Below are 19212 nucleotides of genomic sequence, written 5' to 3'. Positions count from 1 at the left end.
AACAAAAGGGATCCCTCGGACTAAAATTCTACAGGAGAAGTAGCCCAGGTGGGTCAGAATCTCAGGAATGAAGTTGTAAAGACATGACCGAAAACCATTTTGATGAAGAGCTACGACTGACAGCAGCTTAAGACCTTCTCAGCTGTGTGCTGGCCTAGTGGCCAGCCAACTCAGACTGTGAAAGGAGATGCCGAGAATATGGAAGTGAGGCCGTCTAAGAACTCGGCCTGGTCCTGTCCAAACAGGGGTGAGCGGCGAAAGCTCAGAATAAGCCCAGGCTGACCTGGGGAGTGGAGAACAATAGAAAGGAGCTCTACTGAGGGAAAGAGGAAAATCCAAGAAAGGCAAGGGCTCCTGCCTGGGGCAGAGCCAACAGCAGGAAGAGCCCCAATTCCTATTTTACTACTGTTTTCTCTGCCCCAAAGGCAGAACCAAACCAAAATGGCTCCTAAGAAGCTGACCCCCCCCCCCCAACCTCTCCCCCATTGTCCCATAACTGCCAAGCACTTATCCTTGGATCTCCCCCAGTCCCTATGTACAGCCTTGCCGTTTCCACCTTCACCATATTTCTCACACGCGTCCCCTCTGCCCTCAGGTGGCCCCCATCCTGCTGCAAGCCCTCCTCGCCTCTCATCTGGACTACTGCAAACGTTTGCCTGTCTCCAGGCTCTCCCCATCCTCCATTCAGCCCCTAAAGTGATCTTCCTAAAGCAGAGGTCCCATGCTACTGCCCCACCCATAAACTCCAGCGACTCCCTAGTAGAAAATATAAAGCACAGGCACAGAAAAAGGCCGACCTTTCTGTTCTTCCGTTCTCCACCCCTCCATATCCTCTGTCATCCTGCTATGCCTCACATACAACACTCCCTTTTCAGTGACCATCCACCGTGTTTGGAGGGCAGCTAGTGGCACAGTGCTGGGTTCTGCTCCTGGAGTCAGGAAGACCCTTCTTCCTGAGTTCAAATCCAGCCTCAGACCCTGTTTGCCTCAGTGTCCTCATGTCAGATGAGCCGAAGAAGGAAATGGTGAAGACCTCTAGAACCCGGCTCAAGAAAGCCCCCAATGGGGTCACCAACAACCTCTCTGGAAGGCTCTCCCTCCTCCTCCTCCCCTTCAGCCTTCCCAGGCCCCCTTCAGCCCGCTGCAGGAGGCCTTTCCCCCAACATGCAGCACAGAGTTTAGTGCTCAGTAAGTGCTTTTTACCCAGCTGACTGGTCAAGATACAGAGCTAGCAAGAGAGGCCCTTACTAGCCTCGATGAATTCGAATCACCTGGCCCTGGAGACGCCAAGGACAGATGGGACCGCCGAGCCATCATCAGTGCTATTTGAAAGACCAAGAACGGGAGAGGTTCTGGAGGCCTGGAGGAAAACACTGGCCCAGTTTACAAATCACAGGCCGGTGAGCTTACCTTCAATTGCTCAGAAAATTCCAGATGGCTCATGAAAAAACATCAAGAACAGAGCATGATGATTCTGGCTTTCTCAGGTCCCACATTATGCCCTAATGACCTTACTGCCTTTTCAAACCAGTTACCAAACTGCTGCATCAGGGCAATTCTGGAGATGTCATTTACCCAGACTTTACCAAAGCTCCACTATCTTGATAATGCGCCTCATTGTACTCTTGGTGGGAGGTTGCCAGTGGAGTCCCCAGGGATTTGTTGCTGGCCCTGTGCTGTGCTGCTTCACAATTTTATCAGTGAACCGGATAAAGGTGCAGAGGGCAGGTTCACCAAATCTGCAAGTGATACCAAGCTAGAAGGGTTAACAAAAACAGCAAGAGACCCAAAAGGCTCGGGCTCAATCTAACAAGATGAGACACATCAGGGTTCTATGTCAAGTACTGTACAGGAGGAAAAAAGCACAATTTCACAAGTATAAATCAGGTGGGAAGCTTGGATCGACAAGATCTCTGGGACTCCGGAGGGCTGCAAGCTGAACATGAGTCACGTGGTATCCAAGAAGCGTGAGATTTGGGGGCTGCATGAAGAGGGGCATAGGAAGGTCAGACAGATCCCCACTGAAGTAGTACTGGGTTCCATTCTGGGAGCCATGATTCAAGGGCACTGATGAGGCCGTGACTATCCAGAGGAAGGCAATAAGCATGGTGGAGGGCCCTGAACCTGTCTCATGAGGAGACTCTGCAGACACAGGTATCCTTCAGGTATCCTAAGGGGGAGGAGAGCCCAGACTGCCTTCCTTTGGTTCGAGCAAACAGAACTAAGAGCAAAGTGGGAAAATGTGCAGGGGAACAGCTACTCCAAGGCGCAGTGGGCTGCCCTTGAACGTCTTCAATCAGAGTGGAGACAACCACTTGTCAGGTATGATTCAGCAAGAGTGAAGATCCCTTCCCGGCAGCCTGCACCGGCTTTCAGGGCTCTCTCTCAAATTCTGTGATTCTTTCTTCAAGGCCCAATTCTTCCTGAAGCCAGCCCCCATCTACCCAGTACCTAGTTTGTATATGTGGCTCAGCAGGGTGCCTCCCCATCCTTCCCCACAAAGTCCTCAGGGCATTTTCAGCCAGAGCAAGGTCAGTTGCTGCGGAAATGACTTGTAATTGATGGCTGAATTCCACTTCAGACTGGCTGGGTCTGAGACACTTAAGAATACCCAGGAAGGGAAGCCCAAGGGGTAGCGTCGATCTTGGCGAGGTGTTGGAGATACGGGTAGGGGGTTTCATTTGGAGCCCTCCCCGGGCAGGAGGCTGGGAAGTCCACAAGCCACCGGTTGGGAGATAGCTCCTGGTTTGGGGGGGCGAGCTTCCTCGGGATAGGTGGCCAGAGGGGGAGAGGAGCAAGGAACCTGGGCCACCTCCCCAGGGCCTACTCAACAGCTTTCAAGGAGAGGGAGGCAAAGGGCAGAGTCCCGCCCCGCCCCGCCCAGAGCCGAGCCCGCGCCTCCGGGGATGGACTGAGAAGGAGAGATCTGAGGTCCGCCCACGGCGGGCGGGCAGTCCCAAGCCGGGACCCCAGCGGGAGGAGCCCAGAGGTCTGGCAGGCCAGGCGGCGAGCAGCCAGCGCAGGGCAGGGCAGCGCTGCGCAGCCCACAGCCGGGCTGTTTCCTGCCTCCTGGGAGGAGGGGAAGAGGAGGGAGGAGGGAAAGAGGGAGGGAAGAGGGGAAGAGGGAGGGGAGGAGGGAAGGTGAGCCCACGCCCACGCCGCCCAGCCCGCCAGTGGCTGGCTCTTTTTCCGCGTCTCCACGTCCTCTCCCCACCGAGCTGTCAGTGCGCCCGGAGCCCCAGTTGAGCCCCGGCAGCCGCTGCCCCCAGCCAGGGATGGAGATCCCCCCGACCCACTTCCCCGCGGCCCGGGCGGCCTCGGTTGCGGAGAACTGCATCAACTACCAGCAGGGGACCCCGCACAAGGTGTTCCTGGTTCAGACGGTCACGCAGGCCAGCCTGGAGGTGAGTGTCCGCCCGCCGCCCGCCCAGCCCCAGGAGATCCCTTCGGCTCCCCTCCCTCCCTCCTTCCCATCGCCGAGGCTCCCCAGGGCCCAGATCTCCAAGTGAATTCATTGGAGCTTTTATTCTAGCCGGGGGCAATGCCTCGAAACCAGCAGCAGGTGGGGGGAGGGGGGGTGGGCAGCCAGGGGCGGGTGGGCAGCCAAAAGCCTTCGTCAGAACGAAGAGGCAGGAAGCCAGACCTGGGGTGCAGGAGGGGGCCACACAATGCAATGAGAAACGCCCCACGTCTGAAGAGGTGTCACCAATTGGGGGGGGGGGAGCAGACGGGGGGACCCAACACGAACTGGAAGCCCAAGCCCTCCCGGCCGGTCTGTCTCACGGCTATAAAAGATGGGCCGGCCCCCGAGGCGCCTTGGGTATCTGACCGCCAGGCCGTGGTCCTGAAAACGTCTGTGACAGACGTCTGGCTGAGGAGTAGCCAGAGTCAGCTCCCACACTGGATCGGGCCACACAACCGAGGCTAGCTTCGGCTGCCAAGGTGCCCCCTTCCAGATGCCTCTCTCCCTACCTATTCCAGAAAGGGCTGCTGAGGAACCCCACTGGCCTCCCCAAAGTCTCCCTGGCTAAGTCTCCAGTTCGCGTGCAATCTGGCCTGCACTGGAGAGTATTTGAGCCACATCCATCAGGCTAAGGGGGAAGAAGCTGGACAACAGCTCAGTGTCCTCATTGGCCCCTGGGAAAACAAACTGCCTTTGCAGGCTTCTTACTTGGCAAGCTCTGAGCTAGAGCTGTGAGAATCATCCGAAAAATGAAACTGTGGGTTGCCCCTTATGCATGCAACAGACACTCTCTCTCCCATGCACAGTTAGGTCTGTTTTGTTTTCATTCTGAAATGCCAGGCTTGAGCACCACTCCTGCTCCAACAATGGGTGTTATATACAGAAACACACCTTTGCTGCTTCCTGGGGGACCAGGTCCCCAAACAATTAGAATGGATTCCCCCCCTCCCAAACCGGAGGAGAGTAAGACTCTTCTCTTCCCTTCTCTCTACATCGTAAATTCAGGACATCCCAGGAAGTGGACATAAGTACCACCTGAAATTTTCTGTGGAAGAGATCATCCAGAAGGTAGGCAACACTTCATTTTTAAATGTAATTCGGTTGTAACACCGAACATAATCTTTGGATAGAACATAAGGTTTTGGTCACTGTTTTTAAAGACAAGATGAACTCCTGGCTTCCTAAAGAAATACTGAAATATTAGCCATATTGGAGAAGCTCTGTGGTCTGTCTACTCAAAGACCCAATGGGAAAACAGGCACTTTAGGTTCCATTTTAAATAAGATATGACCATGGTCAGGCTGATCTTGTGCGTACTGTAACTGTCAACAGCTTGGTTAATGTACCTTGGAGGAACTTGCTTTTTCAATTATAATTGTTTTTTTTTTCCCAAACTGCTTTCCTTATCCCTGTTCTGATTTATAACGGGTTAGGGAGGAGGGGGAGGGAATGTCTAGTTCCAGATATCTGTGAGTAATAAAATGGCCAAATATCCTTTGGTAACATAATAGCAAATATAGTGAGACATTAATCAGGTTTAGTAAAACATATTAATATTAATATGGCAAGAAAACAGAAGTCTGGACTATTGCCCTGATGAAGACTGATATGAAGCAGTCTCAGAATGTAAGTTTTGCCTTTGGCACAAGATGTTAAACGTGATCCAGAGAGATACAGGGTCAGATAAGAATTATAATAAAAGGCATCCAAGTTGCTAGACAACCATCTTGAAAACAGTCTTATCCATTGCTGCCATCTCCTAAGAGATGAGAGATGAGGTACTTTCAGAAGCCAATAATAAAACAATAATGGAGAAACCTAAATGTTTGGTTTTCCTTCTTGTGGTACCACAAGCATCTCATTTTGCTTTTGGAAGGGAAGGGCCTCAGGGTGATTTCCCTTTCAAATCTGGTTCTGCACATGGTTATTATTCATATTTAAAAATATTTGGTGTTACAATGCAAGATGGAGTTCGAGGATTCCACAGGATGTTCAGAGGATTCCACAGGATGTTCATGTTTATATAAATATAAATGCGTATATATGTATATGTGTGTATGCATGTGTATATACATTCACACACACACATAGACATATATATCAGGATATTTAAATGGTTCTTCTGGAAGAGGGCACAGGGGCACAAAATGTCACCCTGATTAATGGACACCCAGATTAATCACAGAACCAGGCCCACAGCAATGAAAAGACAACAGTTGTTCTAAATTCTGACCCAGAGCACCAGAATAAGACCTTTACTGAATTCTACAGATCTGAACTTTGTGCAAATATATTTTAAACAGCAAATTACTGTGAACTGCCAAGCCCAAGTATTTTACCCAACGGCTGGACAAAACACTGCACCAGAAGTGGACTTCACATTTGAAGGGGAGATTGGGAAGAACCCAGATGAGGAAGATAATAAATTTTATGAGAGACTCAAATCCATGAAGGAACCACTGGAAGCAAAGAATATTCCAGGTACATGTGAAAATGGTACAGAGACCTTTTCGAGTGTCCAAGGTTTAGTAGTTATCCTTGACCTGCTTTAAAAACGGCAGCAGCTATTAACATTGTACAGAACCCCCCCTACGAGCGAGGTGACGTAGGCCGAGTTAGCACCATCTCCATTGGCTGGATGAGGCCGCCAAGGCTTGGCAGGCAGAGCTAGGTTCCTACAGCCAGGGATCGATCCTGGGTCTTCTGATGCTAAGTTGACTGCTCATGGCCCCATGCTCCCCTGCCCCCCCTGCCCCTGGCTCCCTCCCTCTCAGCAGGCTTGCTAACTGAGTCAAACCACAAGGGGAGCTTAAGAGTGGGTAGGCAGGGGCAGCTAGGTGATGCATGGATAGAGCACCGGCCCTGGAGTCAGGAGGACCTGAGTTCAAATTCGGCCTCAGACACTTAACACTTACTAGCTATGTGACCCTGGGCAAGTCACTTAACCCCAATTGCCTCACAAAACAAAACAAACAAACAAACAAAAAAGAGTGGGTGGGCAGTGGCTTGCCACTGTTTTTCTGCACATAACTTTGGGGACTGTTACCTTTCTACAGGTGATAGGATCATTTCCCAGAACCCAGGGAGCTCGACTTGTGAGCCGCTTGCCCCTATTATGTCGTTGCTATAATGATGACTGCATTTACCACCTCAATGTTTTCCTCCAACAGACAGTTTTGGGAATGTCTCTCCAGAAATGAAACCGGTCCGACACCTGGCCTGGGTTGCCTGTGGTTACATAATATGGCAGAATTCCACTGAAGACACATGGTATAAAATGGCAAAAATACAAACTGTCAAGCAAGTGGTGAGTAGCAGCTTTTGGTCCATAAGACATTGGGGATAATACTGAAGCTGACCATATAAAGAGCAGAACAAAGAGCAGACATCTCAAAGTCAATACTTAAGCATCCGCTCCGAGGTGGAGCCAGCAGCTAAAAGAATAGCTCAGAGAGCATTCATATCTGGCTCTGGAAGGTGACCACGAAACTATTTCTGCACACTTTTGTTCCTAACCAGGTAGAGCCGTTTCAGCCTCATAGGAAACTGAGTTTGCATTTCCTGGACACAAGTTTAGGAGACAGCACAGTAAGGGGGGTGCATTTCCAAATGCTTGCTGCCCATATTCATGCAGAGGCAGTCGCACTCTGAGATCATCGTATAGCCTACCAATGAAAATGACCACTCTCATAGACCCAAAAGCTAAGGGCTCAAAGTACATAAAAAATGGCTCACCCAGGACTTTTGACAAGTAGAGACAGATAATAATGCAATCCCGAGATTTTAATGTGTGTATGTAATTTCATATTACACCCCCCCCTCCCCCAGTATGTATCAGTGGGAGTTCACCACACCAATGAAAGTTCAGGTCTGGACAAAAAAAAACCCCAAACATACAACACACCCACTGATCACACTGCCCTTAATCCTAGCTCTTAATTACACCTCAAGTAGGTATTTTTGAGAATTTCTTTAGAACATATTTCCTGGGTATGAGTCTTCTATTGAGTCATTAATTTCTTGCTAATTCAGTTTCAATTTTTTTAGTCACAAAAAATTGATGGTTTTAATCCTTTCAGTTTTATCAGTAATTTCATATTCTCTACAATTTAGTTCTTAAAGACACCCAACAAACACTAAAATTACTGCCCCGGATACATCACTGTTGCCACCCATCTTTTTCAACTTATTGAAGTCATTGTTTCCTACTGAGACCTTTCGAGACCTGTAAATCTAAGGTGACTGCTGTTACTACCAGATGATGGAGTTTTTGCAAATTTTGCCTTTTAGCTTCAAAAGTCAAAAAAGGAGACTATTAAATATATAAGGGGTTTAATTTGAAGGGAAAGGAAGAAAGCCCTTTCATTAAAGTTTTTATTTTTCATGTAAGTAAAAATTTAAATGCAAAAGTATTGTGTAGCCACACAATTAATCACTTGTATGATAGGAATAAAAACTCTTTACTTAGAACTTGTTGCACGTGGTTGACTTGTTTTGCAACAAGAAACCAATGACAATGGACTTTCAAGTACTCCTCTCTGTTGGCTCATACAAATTTTAAGTGGCCTTTAAATCCCAATTATAATATTATGTTGATGACCTAACATTCAGGGCTTTAAATTTCCTTTACCCATAGTCCTGACTTTCATAATAATCCATGGAGAAGTTAGAAACAAATATTATTTCTTTAAAAAAAAAAAAGAATTGAGGCACAGAGAAATTATGGACTTGCTAAAGTTAATGAGGGAATGAAGATGATAAACCACCTTTGACTTTTAACAGATGCCTGCTTTAAAAATGGTTTTCTAGAATGTTCCATCCAGAAGAGAGCCTGGACTAGGACTGGAGTCACACCAACCCCCCCTCACAGGAAGGGTCCAGTTTTTCAAGAAAATGTCTCACTACCATGCCAGGCAGGCTATTGGATGCATTCCCTTAACAGGCAAAGGAAACAGTGTCTGCAGAGCCAGCCCAAAGCCAAGCCACCTTCCCCCATTTAAACCATTCCCTGCATTATGGGCACAGAAAGGTCATGAAACAGATCTGTATGTAGAGGGTCTTCAAGGCCCTCTGAAGCTTCCAACCCCACTCATTTAAAGCAGGAACACTCCTTGCCTGACGATGCAATCACATCTGCAGTCCCCATCAAAACCATCTCCCCGACAGTTTAGGAATATTCTCCTATAGACATCCGTGGCCTTAAAGAGCCAGAAGCTCTACTCACAGGAGAATCAACATCTAATTAGCTTTCCTTAATTAGAAAACTCAGTAAATACATACACTGTGCTTCTCACAACTCCTCGATTTTCCAGAGTGAGCTTTCCATAGAATCATGTGTTTGCTTTCATCCAAATAACTAATTTAAATAATTTATGGTCCCTTGAGCTCTGCTTTATGAATAATGACGGATGCTCTCAGGCTTCTTAAATAATAAACTAGGCCTTCACAATTCTTAGGCAGCTGTCACAATCAGGAGGAGACCAACACCACAAAGGGCAAACAGAAGACAATCATGAGGCAATTTTTGAAGAGTGCTCATTAAACCAGTTCAAGAAAAGTTGGAATTAGGGAAGGAACACAGGGCTGAGAGGGGCCCGAGGGGTGATCCGGTCCAACCCCTCATTTGACAGAAGAGGAAACAAGCCTAAGGAGGTGCCTTGACCTGGCCCCAGCCCAGATCGAGGTCAAGAGCAGACCCATTACTTCCGACTGCCTACTGAATTCAGCTCCATTTTGAGCCATCTCAAAATGAAAGCGGATTTCTTTTTCATTAAAAAGCAGGGTTTTTTTGCTAGGGAAAGTATGTTTTAAATGTGGACTGTCTATTTTTTATTACAGAAAAGAAATGATGATTTCATTGAATTAGACTACACCATTCTGCTTCATGATATCGCATCTCAGGTAAAGCAGTCCCACCGCACCTCGCCCCCCACCCCCCACTCGGGCACCAAGTTTCTGGGGGAAATGACAACTTGTTGGTGGATCTTTCACTTCATGTGTGATTGGGGACATGGTCAGCTGCTCATGCCTGTCCCTGTACATATCTAGTAGGTGCCTACACATGTCGACGCCTTGTGTTGCCCCTTTGTCTCTGTGTTCCTGCCACCTCATGTAGGCCTGGCACATAAATCCTTGTTGACTGACCACCAGCAGGTCTCAAAGAATACCTTGCATTTCTTTTTAGTAAAATGCCAAGTATGTTTCCTTAAACAGCATAAGAATTTCACCTGTCCACTTAATTTTTCCTCCCTAGGAAATGATTCCTTGGCAAATGCAAGTCCTCTGGCACCCCCAGTATGGAGTTAAGGTAAAACACAACAGCCGCCAACCCAAGCAGGCCCAACTGGAATGAGCAGAATCACAAAGTCACCAATGTACTCGCTAGTGCCCTTCATCCATGTACCTTCCTCCCGGGAACCACACGCTTCCCAAGATGGTGATGTATCAGTATCTGGACTGCAGTGTACTATTGTGTAGACTCCCTAATAAACCACTCTGACTCATGCCCAGTGGATTCATTGTGCCGTCTACTTACGGGACAGCTTCAGTGATGCTTTCTCTAAAGGCTACTTTGGGCTTTCCAGTGACACAAGGGCAGCCGTATTCTCGCTCCATCCTCTAGGGAAAAAGATCATTGAAAGTAAACAAGTTATTCCTATAAACCAGAGATGTTTATAATCCAAATACCTCATTGCAAATTAGAATTTTAGGTCTACACTGGAAAGTGGGATAATTATGAAGCTAGTTAACCTGTTAGTTAATTCTGAACTACTACTTGAGAATAGGTGATGATTCAGACTTAAGCTTAATTAGTAAATAATTCATAGATGGGGGCAGATTAAGGGCAGTGTGATCAGTGGGCAGAAGCACCTGCTTTTATAAAGTTGAAATGTTAATTATGTGTATTTATCTATTCATAAAATAGAGTAACTAGATAGAGAGCTGACAAGTTTTTTTCCAGTTCACATTGACATTCTCCCTAATTAAATAATACTATTGAGTGTCTGCTATAAACTAAAAATATATCAACATTCCAACATAAAAATACAAACCAGATCAAAGTAGGGCAGTTTTTTACAGCATATTTAACAAAATCAGAAGCTTCCAAAACCTATACCAATCACTTGGGAGGTCACGAATCTTTCAAAAAACCCCTGCTTTCTCTGTCTTCAGCCTCCCATCATTTTTCCGTGGTCAAGCAGTCACAAGGAGGTGGCTGGGCTCCTATGAGGCCCAATGGTGGGCAGACCCCACCCTGTGCACCCCACACAACCCCTTTCACTGACTGCTGCGGTGTCTGTGCCAGGAGGGGCAGCTGCTGGCTTCCCCTGCCACCTCCAACACGCCCAGCAGGGCACCGAAGCCCTCTGTGCCACAGACGACTCAGGAGATGGAGGGTGTTTGTCACGGGGAGCTCCCCAAGCCAGTTCAAGCCCATCCTCGCCCAGAAAACCCTGGGCTCCCAGGGATGCTTCTCAACTCTCATCCACTACAAAGGTGAGGGTGCCAGCCCCTGGGCAGGGGGTCAGGGGGAGGGGACAGTGGTCATTACCTGAGCATAAATTTCCAAGTGTAACTCTCCCATTCCAGAAACGATTGTCTCTTTGCTTTCAAGATCGTAGTGGACCCTGAAGGTGGGGTCCTCCCTTGTAAACCGGGCAATGCCCTTTGAAAATTTCTCTAGATCATTCTTTTCAAAGTAAAAAGCAATGAGTTACATTATTTGTGCAGTTTCAAAAACACAAATTAATCTACGTCTTATTTACAGACATCTTTGAATTTCAGGGACCAGACAGACTGAATTAAGTAAAAAAGTCTACTCTGTCATGGTGGTTTTATTGGTGTTTTTTTTCCTTCTGGGGGAAGGCAGACATCTCATGCTCCATGGCCTAACACTAGACACCTACAAAGAGGACAGGAGAGGGGACGGAGGCCCATTCTGAAGAGGGAAGGGAGGTTGGAGAGCAACTGTTGAACTAGGAACACGTTTTAGAAACGACAGGTCTCCAGCGGAAGCCTGGGACTATCGGGATGTATTTGGCGTGGCTAGGGCAGAAAAGCTGCCCCACACAGCCCGGGACAAGAAGTCACAACCCAGGTTTACTCGCTGACCAGGACAGAGGATAGCCCTGAAGTAATAATTGGAAAGAAAAGGAGGGAAATAAAGGGCCTTCCCCTCCCTACTGCAAGCTTTTAGGTCTGCCATGATGATAGCAGTCCTTACCACCTCCACCCCACGTCCTCCACCCTTGGTGCCCGAGCAGATGGCAAGGGAACGTTCACCCAACAGGACCTTTGGGTGACACACAACCAGAGGGCAGACTTAGGCCATCCAGGGTCCAGTCACCAGAATCGGCTGCTTCAGGCAGTCTAAGGAGGTTTCTCCCTCCCTGGAGGGCTTCAAGAGAGGCCTAAATGGGGGCAGCAGGCGGTGCTAGGTGGTGCAGGGGACAAAGTACCGGCCCTGGATTCAGGAGTTCAAATCCAGCCTCAGACACTAGCTGTGTGACCCTGGGCAAGTCACTTAACCCCCACTGCCCAGCCAAACAAAAAAAACATAAAAACAAACCCAAAACCAAAAAGAGAGGCCTAAATGACTGTCTCCTAGGTTATAGACAGGATTCTTGTTCAGGTCTCAATCCTGATTACTCCTCTTTGTCCCCAAGCCTCAAGAGGATTGTTTTCAAGCACTGTACACTAGTTGGGACCTCTCGAATAACTTCATGTCGGTAGAACTGGGCCTCAAGAGAGTCCACGACTTCTGGTCTCAGGTCATTCAGTTATCAAGCGGCAAAGCCAGGACATGAACTCACGTCCTGACCCCAGACCCAGCATTTCTGCTGCTCCCCAACATTCCTCAGGAAACTCAAAAAGCAGCAGGTGGGGACAGGGGACTTGGAGGGTGAGGGGCACATCTTTCCAAAAAATGCCTACCTTGTTAGAAGGCCTCATTGCTATGGAAATGACAGGATCAGGAACATGAATTGATTCCTAGGATAGTTTAAGAAACAGATTCTAGTTTAGGTTGGAACAGACCAGGGAATTACACACAGTACCACAAATTGTGAAGCACAAAGGATAGTTCTTGTGTGTTTTCTCACAAACTACTGTCACTGAGACAGCTAAAGAGCCCTGGGTGGGAATGGGCTCCCAGAGAGATGCAGGGACTCAGTTCCCTCATATGCAAAATAAGGGGATCAATGGGACAATCCCCAGTTTTTATCATCAGAAGCACCTGCCATTCTTTCCTTAGAAGGTAAGCTCCCTGAGGGAAGGGCCTGATTCGTGTTCTTTTCAGCCACAAGGTTTAGTGTAAGACCCGCAGGAAAGAATCAAGCACCTTCTACCAGAGCAAGTGAAACCACCAGGAAACAGAAGATCCCAAAGCAGGGACCTTCCCCAGGACACCACCTCCCTCCAGGGGCCCAGATTGTATCCGAATTTTCTGGGGGTTAGAAGGAAACAAATCATTGGCCGTGGTGTTGGAATGGCCAAAATGGAGAGATGCGACACAAAGGCATTTTTAGGCTTTTCTGAGTTTTGATAATAAAGGGACTACAGAAAAACACCCATTTTGCCAAGTCGAGCCACGAATTGCTTTAAAGTAATGGAACTCACCATAGAAAGCTCGCTATTGTCTTTGTTTGTGAATGTATCTCCACTGGCACAATCGATGCCAAACAAGGCAAAGATATCTCCAGCATAAACTTCTTCAACATCCTGAAGGAAGAAAAAGTGTACTAAGGTATATGCATGTGACACATTAAAAAAATAAAAACTAAGTGCATAGGGTTTTTAAAAAACACTAAATGACCCACGAGGGTAGAATCTCCCAAGGCTTCTGCCAGCCAAGCACAGGACCTTCACCAAGTCTCATTTCTGTCCCATTTAAAATGGATCATCAGGGATGAGCTGCAATGCTCAGAACCAGGAACACTGAGATGACCAAGTCCCTGTGGCTATAACATGTCTTTGGAGTTAAAAAGTACCACATGTGCTACTTCAATCAGACAATGAGATGCGAGACAGACATTTACAATCCACACTTCAAAGGAAGTTCTGAGAGTGTAGGCAGGAGAATGAAGTCCATTGTGCCTAAAAATAATCTTAATTTTCAACAGATGTAAACTGGCCCCAAACACAGGAAATCCGAGAGCAAAATGCTGGTGTCCGCTACGCTTCCTGGTTTTTGTACATTGTAGCAGCTTCATTCACAACAGCCTCCCTTCCTTTCTTGCTCGCTGGGAAGCCCAAGACTGGTCGGGGCCCATAAAACAGCTGACAGACTCACCAGGTCCTGCTTCCTTCTGTCCACACCCTCTGCTGGCTAAGTAACAGAACAGCAATGCCCTGGACCTCAGAGAGATCAGTCACCCTCAAGGCCACGGGCAGAGGGGGTGATGACAGATGGAAAGAACATTTTTCTTAAGATGGATATACTTGTGCATGTGCTTTTCTATGTTTGCATCTACTTTTTATCTGTGCACGCGCGCGCGCGCGCGCACACACACACACACACGATACATGAATATACAGGGCTCTTTGTTCCACAATCCCAGGCTCAGGAACACAGAACCAAATAATAGAGGCCGGTAGTACTGAGGTACGGCATCTGGGTGGGCTCTTCTCAGCAGCTGGTGAGCCCCAGGAGGGCCAAACCAAAGCCTCCTCCCCAGTTTGCCCCTAAGTCTCTGTGCTGCTCGGCTGGCTGGTGGCACCAAACTGCTTTAGCCTGGAAATGGAAGGAGGCAGGAACGGTCCTTTGCACAGCAGAATGCCAAGAGTCTGTAAAGACCTTCAGTCTTATTTCAGATACACTAAGAAGAAAATGATCAAGCTCTTCTGGAAAATATGATGCCATTTTTAGGACAGACTGGTATTCATTGGATTTCTCAGCCCAGAAATCACACCCACTCTATACACCACACCTTTTCCTGCTCCTGCTCCTGCTCCTACAACAAAACCTTGCTGAGACTTAGAGCAGATCACTCTTGCCCAAGTATTGGAAAGAGCCCACTCTCTGACTTGGGATGTCAAAAAGACCTTCCCCAAAGCAGATAAACGGGTAATGTTATACAGAGCTTGTAACATCTGGCAGAGAATGGTTTCTTAACAGGGACTGAATTTCCTAATTCTAGGAAACACCAAGTCAGAACTATGGGACCCTATACCAAGGAAAAGCAACAAAGAGGGAGTAAGTGATTTTTGTTAGGTGAAGACTAGCTCTCAGGACAGGAAAAACCTACTGATGGTTCAGAAAAGAAGGGAACGTGTGGCCTCCACGGTGGGCCTGATACTTGCCTCCATCAAATCCGAGTGCATTCGGACAAGACGTTGCACTCGCACCTTCTTCTTGGTCCTGGTGTTATAAATGGTATCGCCTTTCTTCAATTCACCCTGATAATTTCGCACATAAGTTAGCTGTCCAAATCGTCCAGCCTGGAAACATGAATTGGAGGGGAAGGCAGACAAGAAGAGCTCATGACAAATTCAGAATGTGTCACAACTGTACCATCTTTCTTCCCACTGAACCTTTTGTACATTTGATTCATCAGCCACAAGGAGAGAACAGATGAACTCATCTCAGGGAGCCTGACAGAAATCACCCTAAGTTCTTCAGCACTCTAAAATAGACCCCTCTCTTACTTCCTTTAAGTCATATCATTCCAGTAGTGTTTAGGGGAAAAAATAAACAAACCCTTGTGTGTAAACTACTGTCTAGATGGCCAAGGACAAATCATCTTTTCCAATTCGATCTCCCCAGAAGACATGCAATTACTCTCACCATTCTTAATTAGCTTAATGAAATTCAGCAAAAAAATCAAATAAACAGCCTACCTCCAGTTTAAAAGCCAAGCCGACAAAAGGTTGGGAGTTATCTCTCTTGGAGCTCATTAAGACTTTGGATTTCTCATCGGAGTCCCTGAAAGTAAGTGGAAAATGTTTGCACACTCTGTAAGACTGGACAGTTTCCCTCCACAACATTTAGCAACTACGTCATCTGAGGCCAAAGAGCGAGGCCGCTTCCCTCTTTCTGAATCATACGTAACAACCAATGTGAATGTAACTCTGACAAGGCAGCAGCAGCAGCCTGCTGGGCCTTACCTCTGCCTAACAAGATGGCCAGGGAACCAAAAAAAACTAGGGACGGTAAAGAAAAGGGGGAGAGTCTATTTACAAAATCTTATCCTACAGAAGGGAGAAACGAGACTCACAACACACAATACATTCTCTACTTAGACAAAGTACATAAAAATAAGACTTTTTTAAAAAAAGTTACATGGGGTAGGTGGCTCAGTGGATAAAGCAGTGGGCCCTGGATTTAGGGGGATCTGAGTTCAAATCCCACCTCAGACACTTGACACTTACTACCTGTGTGATCCTGGGCAAGTCACTTAACCCCCATTGCCCCACCCAAAAAAAATCAAAAGTTACATGCAGAAACTGTTGCCCAAGGTTCCCTGATAACACCGTTTCACCCAATGAAGAACTAGACATTACTTGAAGATTAATAAACCAAACCCAGTAACTTACTCCAATGCCCACAAGCGTGTTCAGGCCCTCTTTGGATAAGAAAAATGCCCCTCTCCTGACACTCAGGAGCTAAGGCCTTTGCTGGGCCTGCACCTGAAGGGACTTCAAGGAGCCAATACCTCAGGTCTACTGGAACAGCTTTTGAGAATCTAGAGCCACTTCTGTCCACACTATTAGAGTGGGACTTGGGCAGTTTTCTTGACAAATGTAGAAAAAAACTTAAATCTGACTCAAATATTTTCAATTGCATTTAAAGATTTTTTACTAAGCTGTTCAATGATTTAGATATAAAATAAACTGCTTTCAATTCTTTTTTTGTTTGTTTGCGGTTTTTTGGGTTTTCTGCAGGGCAATGGAGGTGAAGTGACTTGCCCAGGGTCACACGGCTAGTAAGTGAACTCGGGTCCTTCTGAATATAGGGCCGGTGCTTTATCCACTGCATCACCTAGCTACCCCTGCTTTTAATTGCCCCTTAACATTCTTTTTTTTTTAGTGAGGCAATTGGGGTTAAGTGACTTACCTAGGGTCACACAGCTAGTAAGTGTCAAATGTCTGAGGCCGGATTTGAACTCAGGTACTCCTGACTCTAGGGCTGGTGCTCTATCCACTGCGCCACCTAGCTGCCCCTCTGCTTTTAATTCTTAAAAAAAAAAAAAAGAAACTGCCCCTCTGACCACAAAGCCTCCCTGCCTCTTTTTACTTACTCCTGATTGAGAATGGCGTAGTTCTGGACCTCAGATGGATTGGGGAGGTAGGCTAGGACACCGTCGAGAAGAGGCTGCACCCCTTTGTTCTTCAAAGCACTCCCCACAAAAACAGGTGTAAATGATCGATTAATGGTTGTTCTGCGGATTGCAAGCTAGAAAGACAAAAAGCCGCCTAAATGTTACTTCCATTTGGCTCCATCTCGTAAGCACATTTGTGCCTAAAATCAAGTAAGCACAAGTAAGTTAGTAAAAGAACAAGACTGCTATTAATTCAGATTTTATGGTACAGAAATCAGGAGCAATTGAGAGAGTAGCCCCTTCTTTCTTTCTTTTTTTTTTTCAAGGCAATGGGGGTTAAGTGACTTGCCCAGGGTGACTCAGCTAGTAAGTGTCAAGTGTCTGAGGCCAGATTTGAACTCAAGTTCTCCTGAATCCTGGGCTGGTGCTCTATCCATTGTGCCACCTAGCTGCCTCCCAGCCCCCTTTCTGAAGGCCACTGCCCAGCACTCCAATCTCCCCTTCAAACACTGCTCTACCCAAACCTCACAGTTTACTGTGCCACACACTGTGCTTAGCACTGGAGAGACTGAGAAAGGCAAAAGCACGGTGCTAGCCTTCAAGGAGCTCTCATTCTAAGGGGGAGATGGAAGGAAGTGCCCTCCAAGGAAAGGCTTCTTGCTGCACTTCCTGGGGGTGCAGAGGGAACAGGAGGTGCCCTCGAGGCTGGAGAGTGACCCTTCTAGGTAGGGGCAGCCCACACTGTCCTATCCTTCCTGTGACATGGGGCTCTCTTCATCCCAGGTCCAGATAAAGTAGCACCTCCCGCACGAGGGCTTCACTTCTCTATGCCCTTTTTACATTTCTTATAGAATTCTCCTGGACCCCACCTTTGCCCTGAATCATATTTATGGATGAATCACCAACATTAGACTGTAAATTCCTTACGGACAGGCATTGTTCTATTTTCTCTGTATTTCCAGGAAGTTGCAAAAAGCAGATGCTTAATAAATACTTATGGAGTTGATTTTGACCTTCAGTTTCAATTAAGAAGATTAAATTGATTCTGTGTCATTTTTTTATTGATCCTATTTACAGTCAAGTGATTTTGTCCCGCAACTGCCTAAGTCATGGTTCTCTGTCTCTGAACTGAGTTCAGAGTTCGACTGGCCTGTAATGGGTTTAGAAATCCAGTCCTTTTGCCGATCACTGTTCTCTTGTTGCCTCTTGGGGAGAGCAGCTGGCCTAAGCTATCCTTCAAAGACGTCTGGTTTGCTGTCCAAAGAAGTCGAGGCCCTTACCTTTGACCTTGCAGGAAGACTCAAACAACAAACACTTCTTGGTCTCAGGAGGGGTTGTCGCTAGTCCCTCGTTACAAATCTCCAGCCAATTATGTCGTTGCCCATCCTCAGCTATATAACCAATCATGCTGTCCCCAATCCCACAATGTCACCTACCCTTTTCTGGACTCTCTAAATTTGCCTGGGGTCTTTGGCTGGAAGTGGAGGCAACACTGACCCTTTTATTCGCAACCTTGTTGGAAGAAACATGCCTCAGTTTACCTTTGTGTTAAACTTCACTCAACACCTTCTTGAAAGCTCACCCAAAGGACAGAGAAAGCACAGTCTAATCACATCATTTGCAGAAGGCTTTTCCTCTCAAACTCTAAATGATGTTGAGCCTGAGGAGCGGGGGAAGAGTTTGAGGAGAACCAAGAGACAGCAACTTTGTGAAAACCCAAAAAGGAAGAGAATGTCAGAGCTCAAGGATGAGGACTGAGAAAGCCCATCAGAGCAGGCCCTGGAGAGATGAGGGGTCACCTGGAGAGAGCCGAAGCCGAGCCGTCGGGGGACGCCTGAGGGGGCTGGGACGTAATGGTGAGACCGGCAAGAAAGGTGAGGAGGAGACTTAGATGCCAGGCAATCTGCAGAGAATGATCTTAAACCAATGCCACATAGGGGACACATGATGAGCTCTGGGCATCTAACTAGCACAGAGAACACTGCACCTAGGACAAATACATTCTAAACCAGGGGTTGCTCACCATCCTTGTGCTGTGGACCCCCTCTCTGGCAACCCGGTGAGAACCACAGCCCCTTCTCAGAACGCTTTCAAATGTGTAAAGGAAGATGAAGGAAAACATTCCTATTGAAAGGTATCAAAATATTTTTATAAGCCAGCTCACAGACCCAAGTTAAGAAACCCTGCTTTACATGTATGTTTTGTTCTTTGTGAGGCAAACAGGGTGGGGTATCTTATATCTGGGGCTGGATTTGGGCTCTGGGCCTCCTGGGTCCAGGGCTGGCGCTTTGTCCACTGTGCCACCTAACTAACCCATGATGACATCTTTAAAATAGGGTTGAGGGGTAGGAGGAATAGACTGGGGGAGGGGGAAGGGGAGAGATGGTCTGGGGAGAGGTAGCTCACATGAAGGAAACAAGAAAAAAGCTTATGGAGGGGAGGAGAGGAGGGGGAGTGAGAGAACCTTTATATCATCAGAATTGGCTCAAA

The 19212-nt window shown here is 47.2% G+C and overlaps 2 protein-coding genes across 2 annotated transcripts in view; one reads left to right on the top strand and one right to left on the bottom strand.

Annotated features, from left to right (window-relative positions):
• Positions 1–19212, bottom strand: part of GFM1 (G elongation factor mitochondrial 1) — a 47706-nt gene that overhangs the window by 16507 nt on the left and 11987 nt on the right. Inside the window, exons 7-13 of the mRNA XM_043992661.1 lie at positions 16702–16856; positions 15302–15386; positions 14765–14902; positions 13082–13183; positions 12398–12454; positions 11016–11153; positions 9999–10081 (exon numbers count right to left, since the gene is read on the bottom strand). Of these exons, the coding sequence (XP_043848596.1) occupies positions 9999–10081; positions 11016–11153; positions 12398–12454; positions 13082–13183; positions 14765–14902; positions 15302–15386; positions 16702–16856 (758 nt within the window). The remainder of the gene's footprint in view (positions 1–9998; positions 10082–11015; positions 11154–12397; positions 12455–13081; positions 13184–14764; positions 14903–15301; positions 15387–16701; positions 16857–19212) is intronic.
• Positions 3118–9967, top strand: LXN (latexin). The gene is made up of 6 exons (XM_043992662.1): positions 3118–3404; positions 4469–4531; positions 5767–5944; positions 6634–6770; positions 9302–9364; positions 9717–9967. Exons 1-6 carry the CDS (start codon positions 3276–3278, stop codon positions 9813–9815), a joined length of 669 nt encoding a protein of 222 aa, XP_043848597.1. The 5' UTR covers positions 3118–3275; the 3' UTR covers positions 9816–9967.

Source organism: Dromiciops gliroides, chromosome 3 (genome assembly GCF_019393635.1).
Source record: "Dromiciops gliroides isolate mDroGli1 chromosome 3, mDroGli1.pri, whole genome shotgun sequence".
NCBI classification, from domain to species: domain Eukaryota; kingdom Metazoa; phylum Chordata; class Mammalia; order Microbiotheria; family Microbiotheriidae; genus Dromiciops; species Dromiciops gliroides.
Note: the sequence above shows the minus strand (reverse complement) of the source record. Positions and strands in the feature narration are given on the sequence as shown.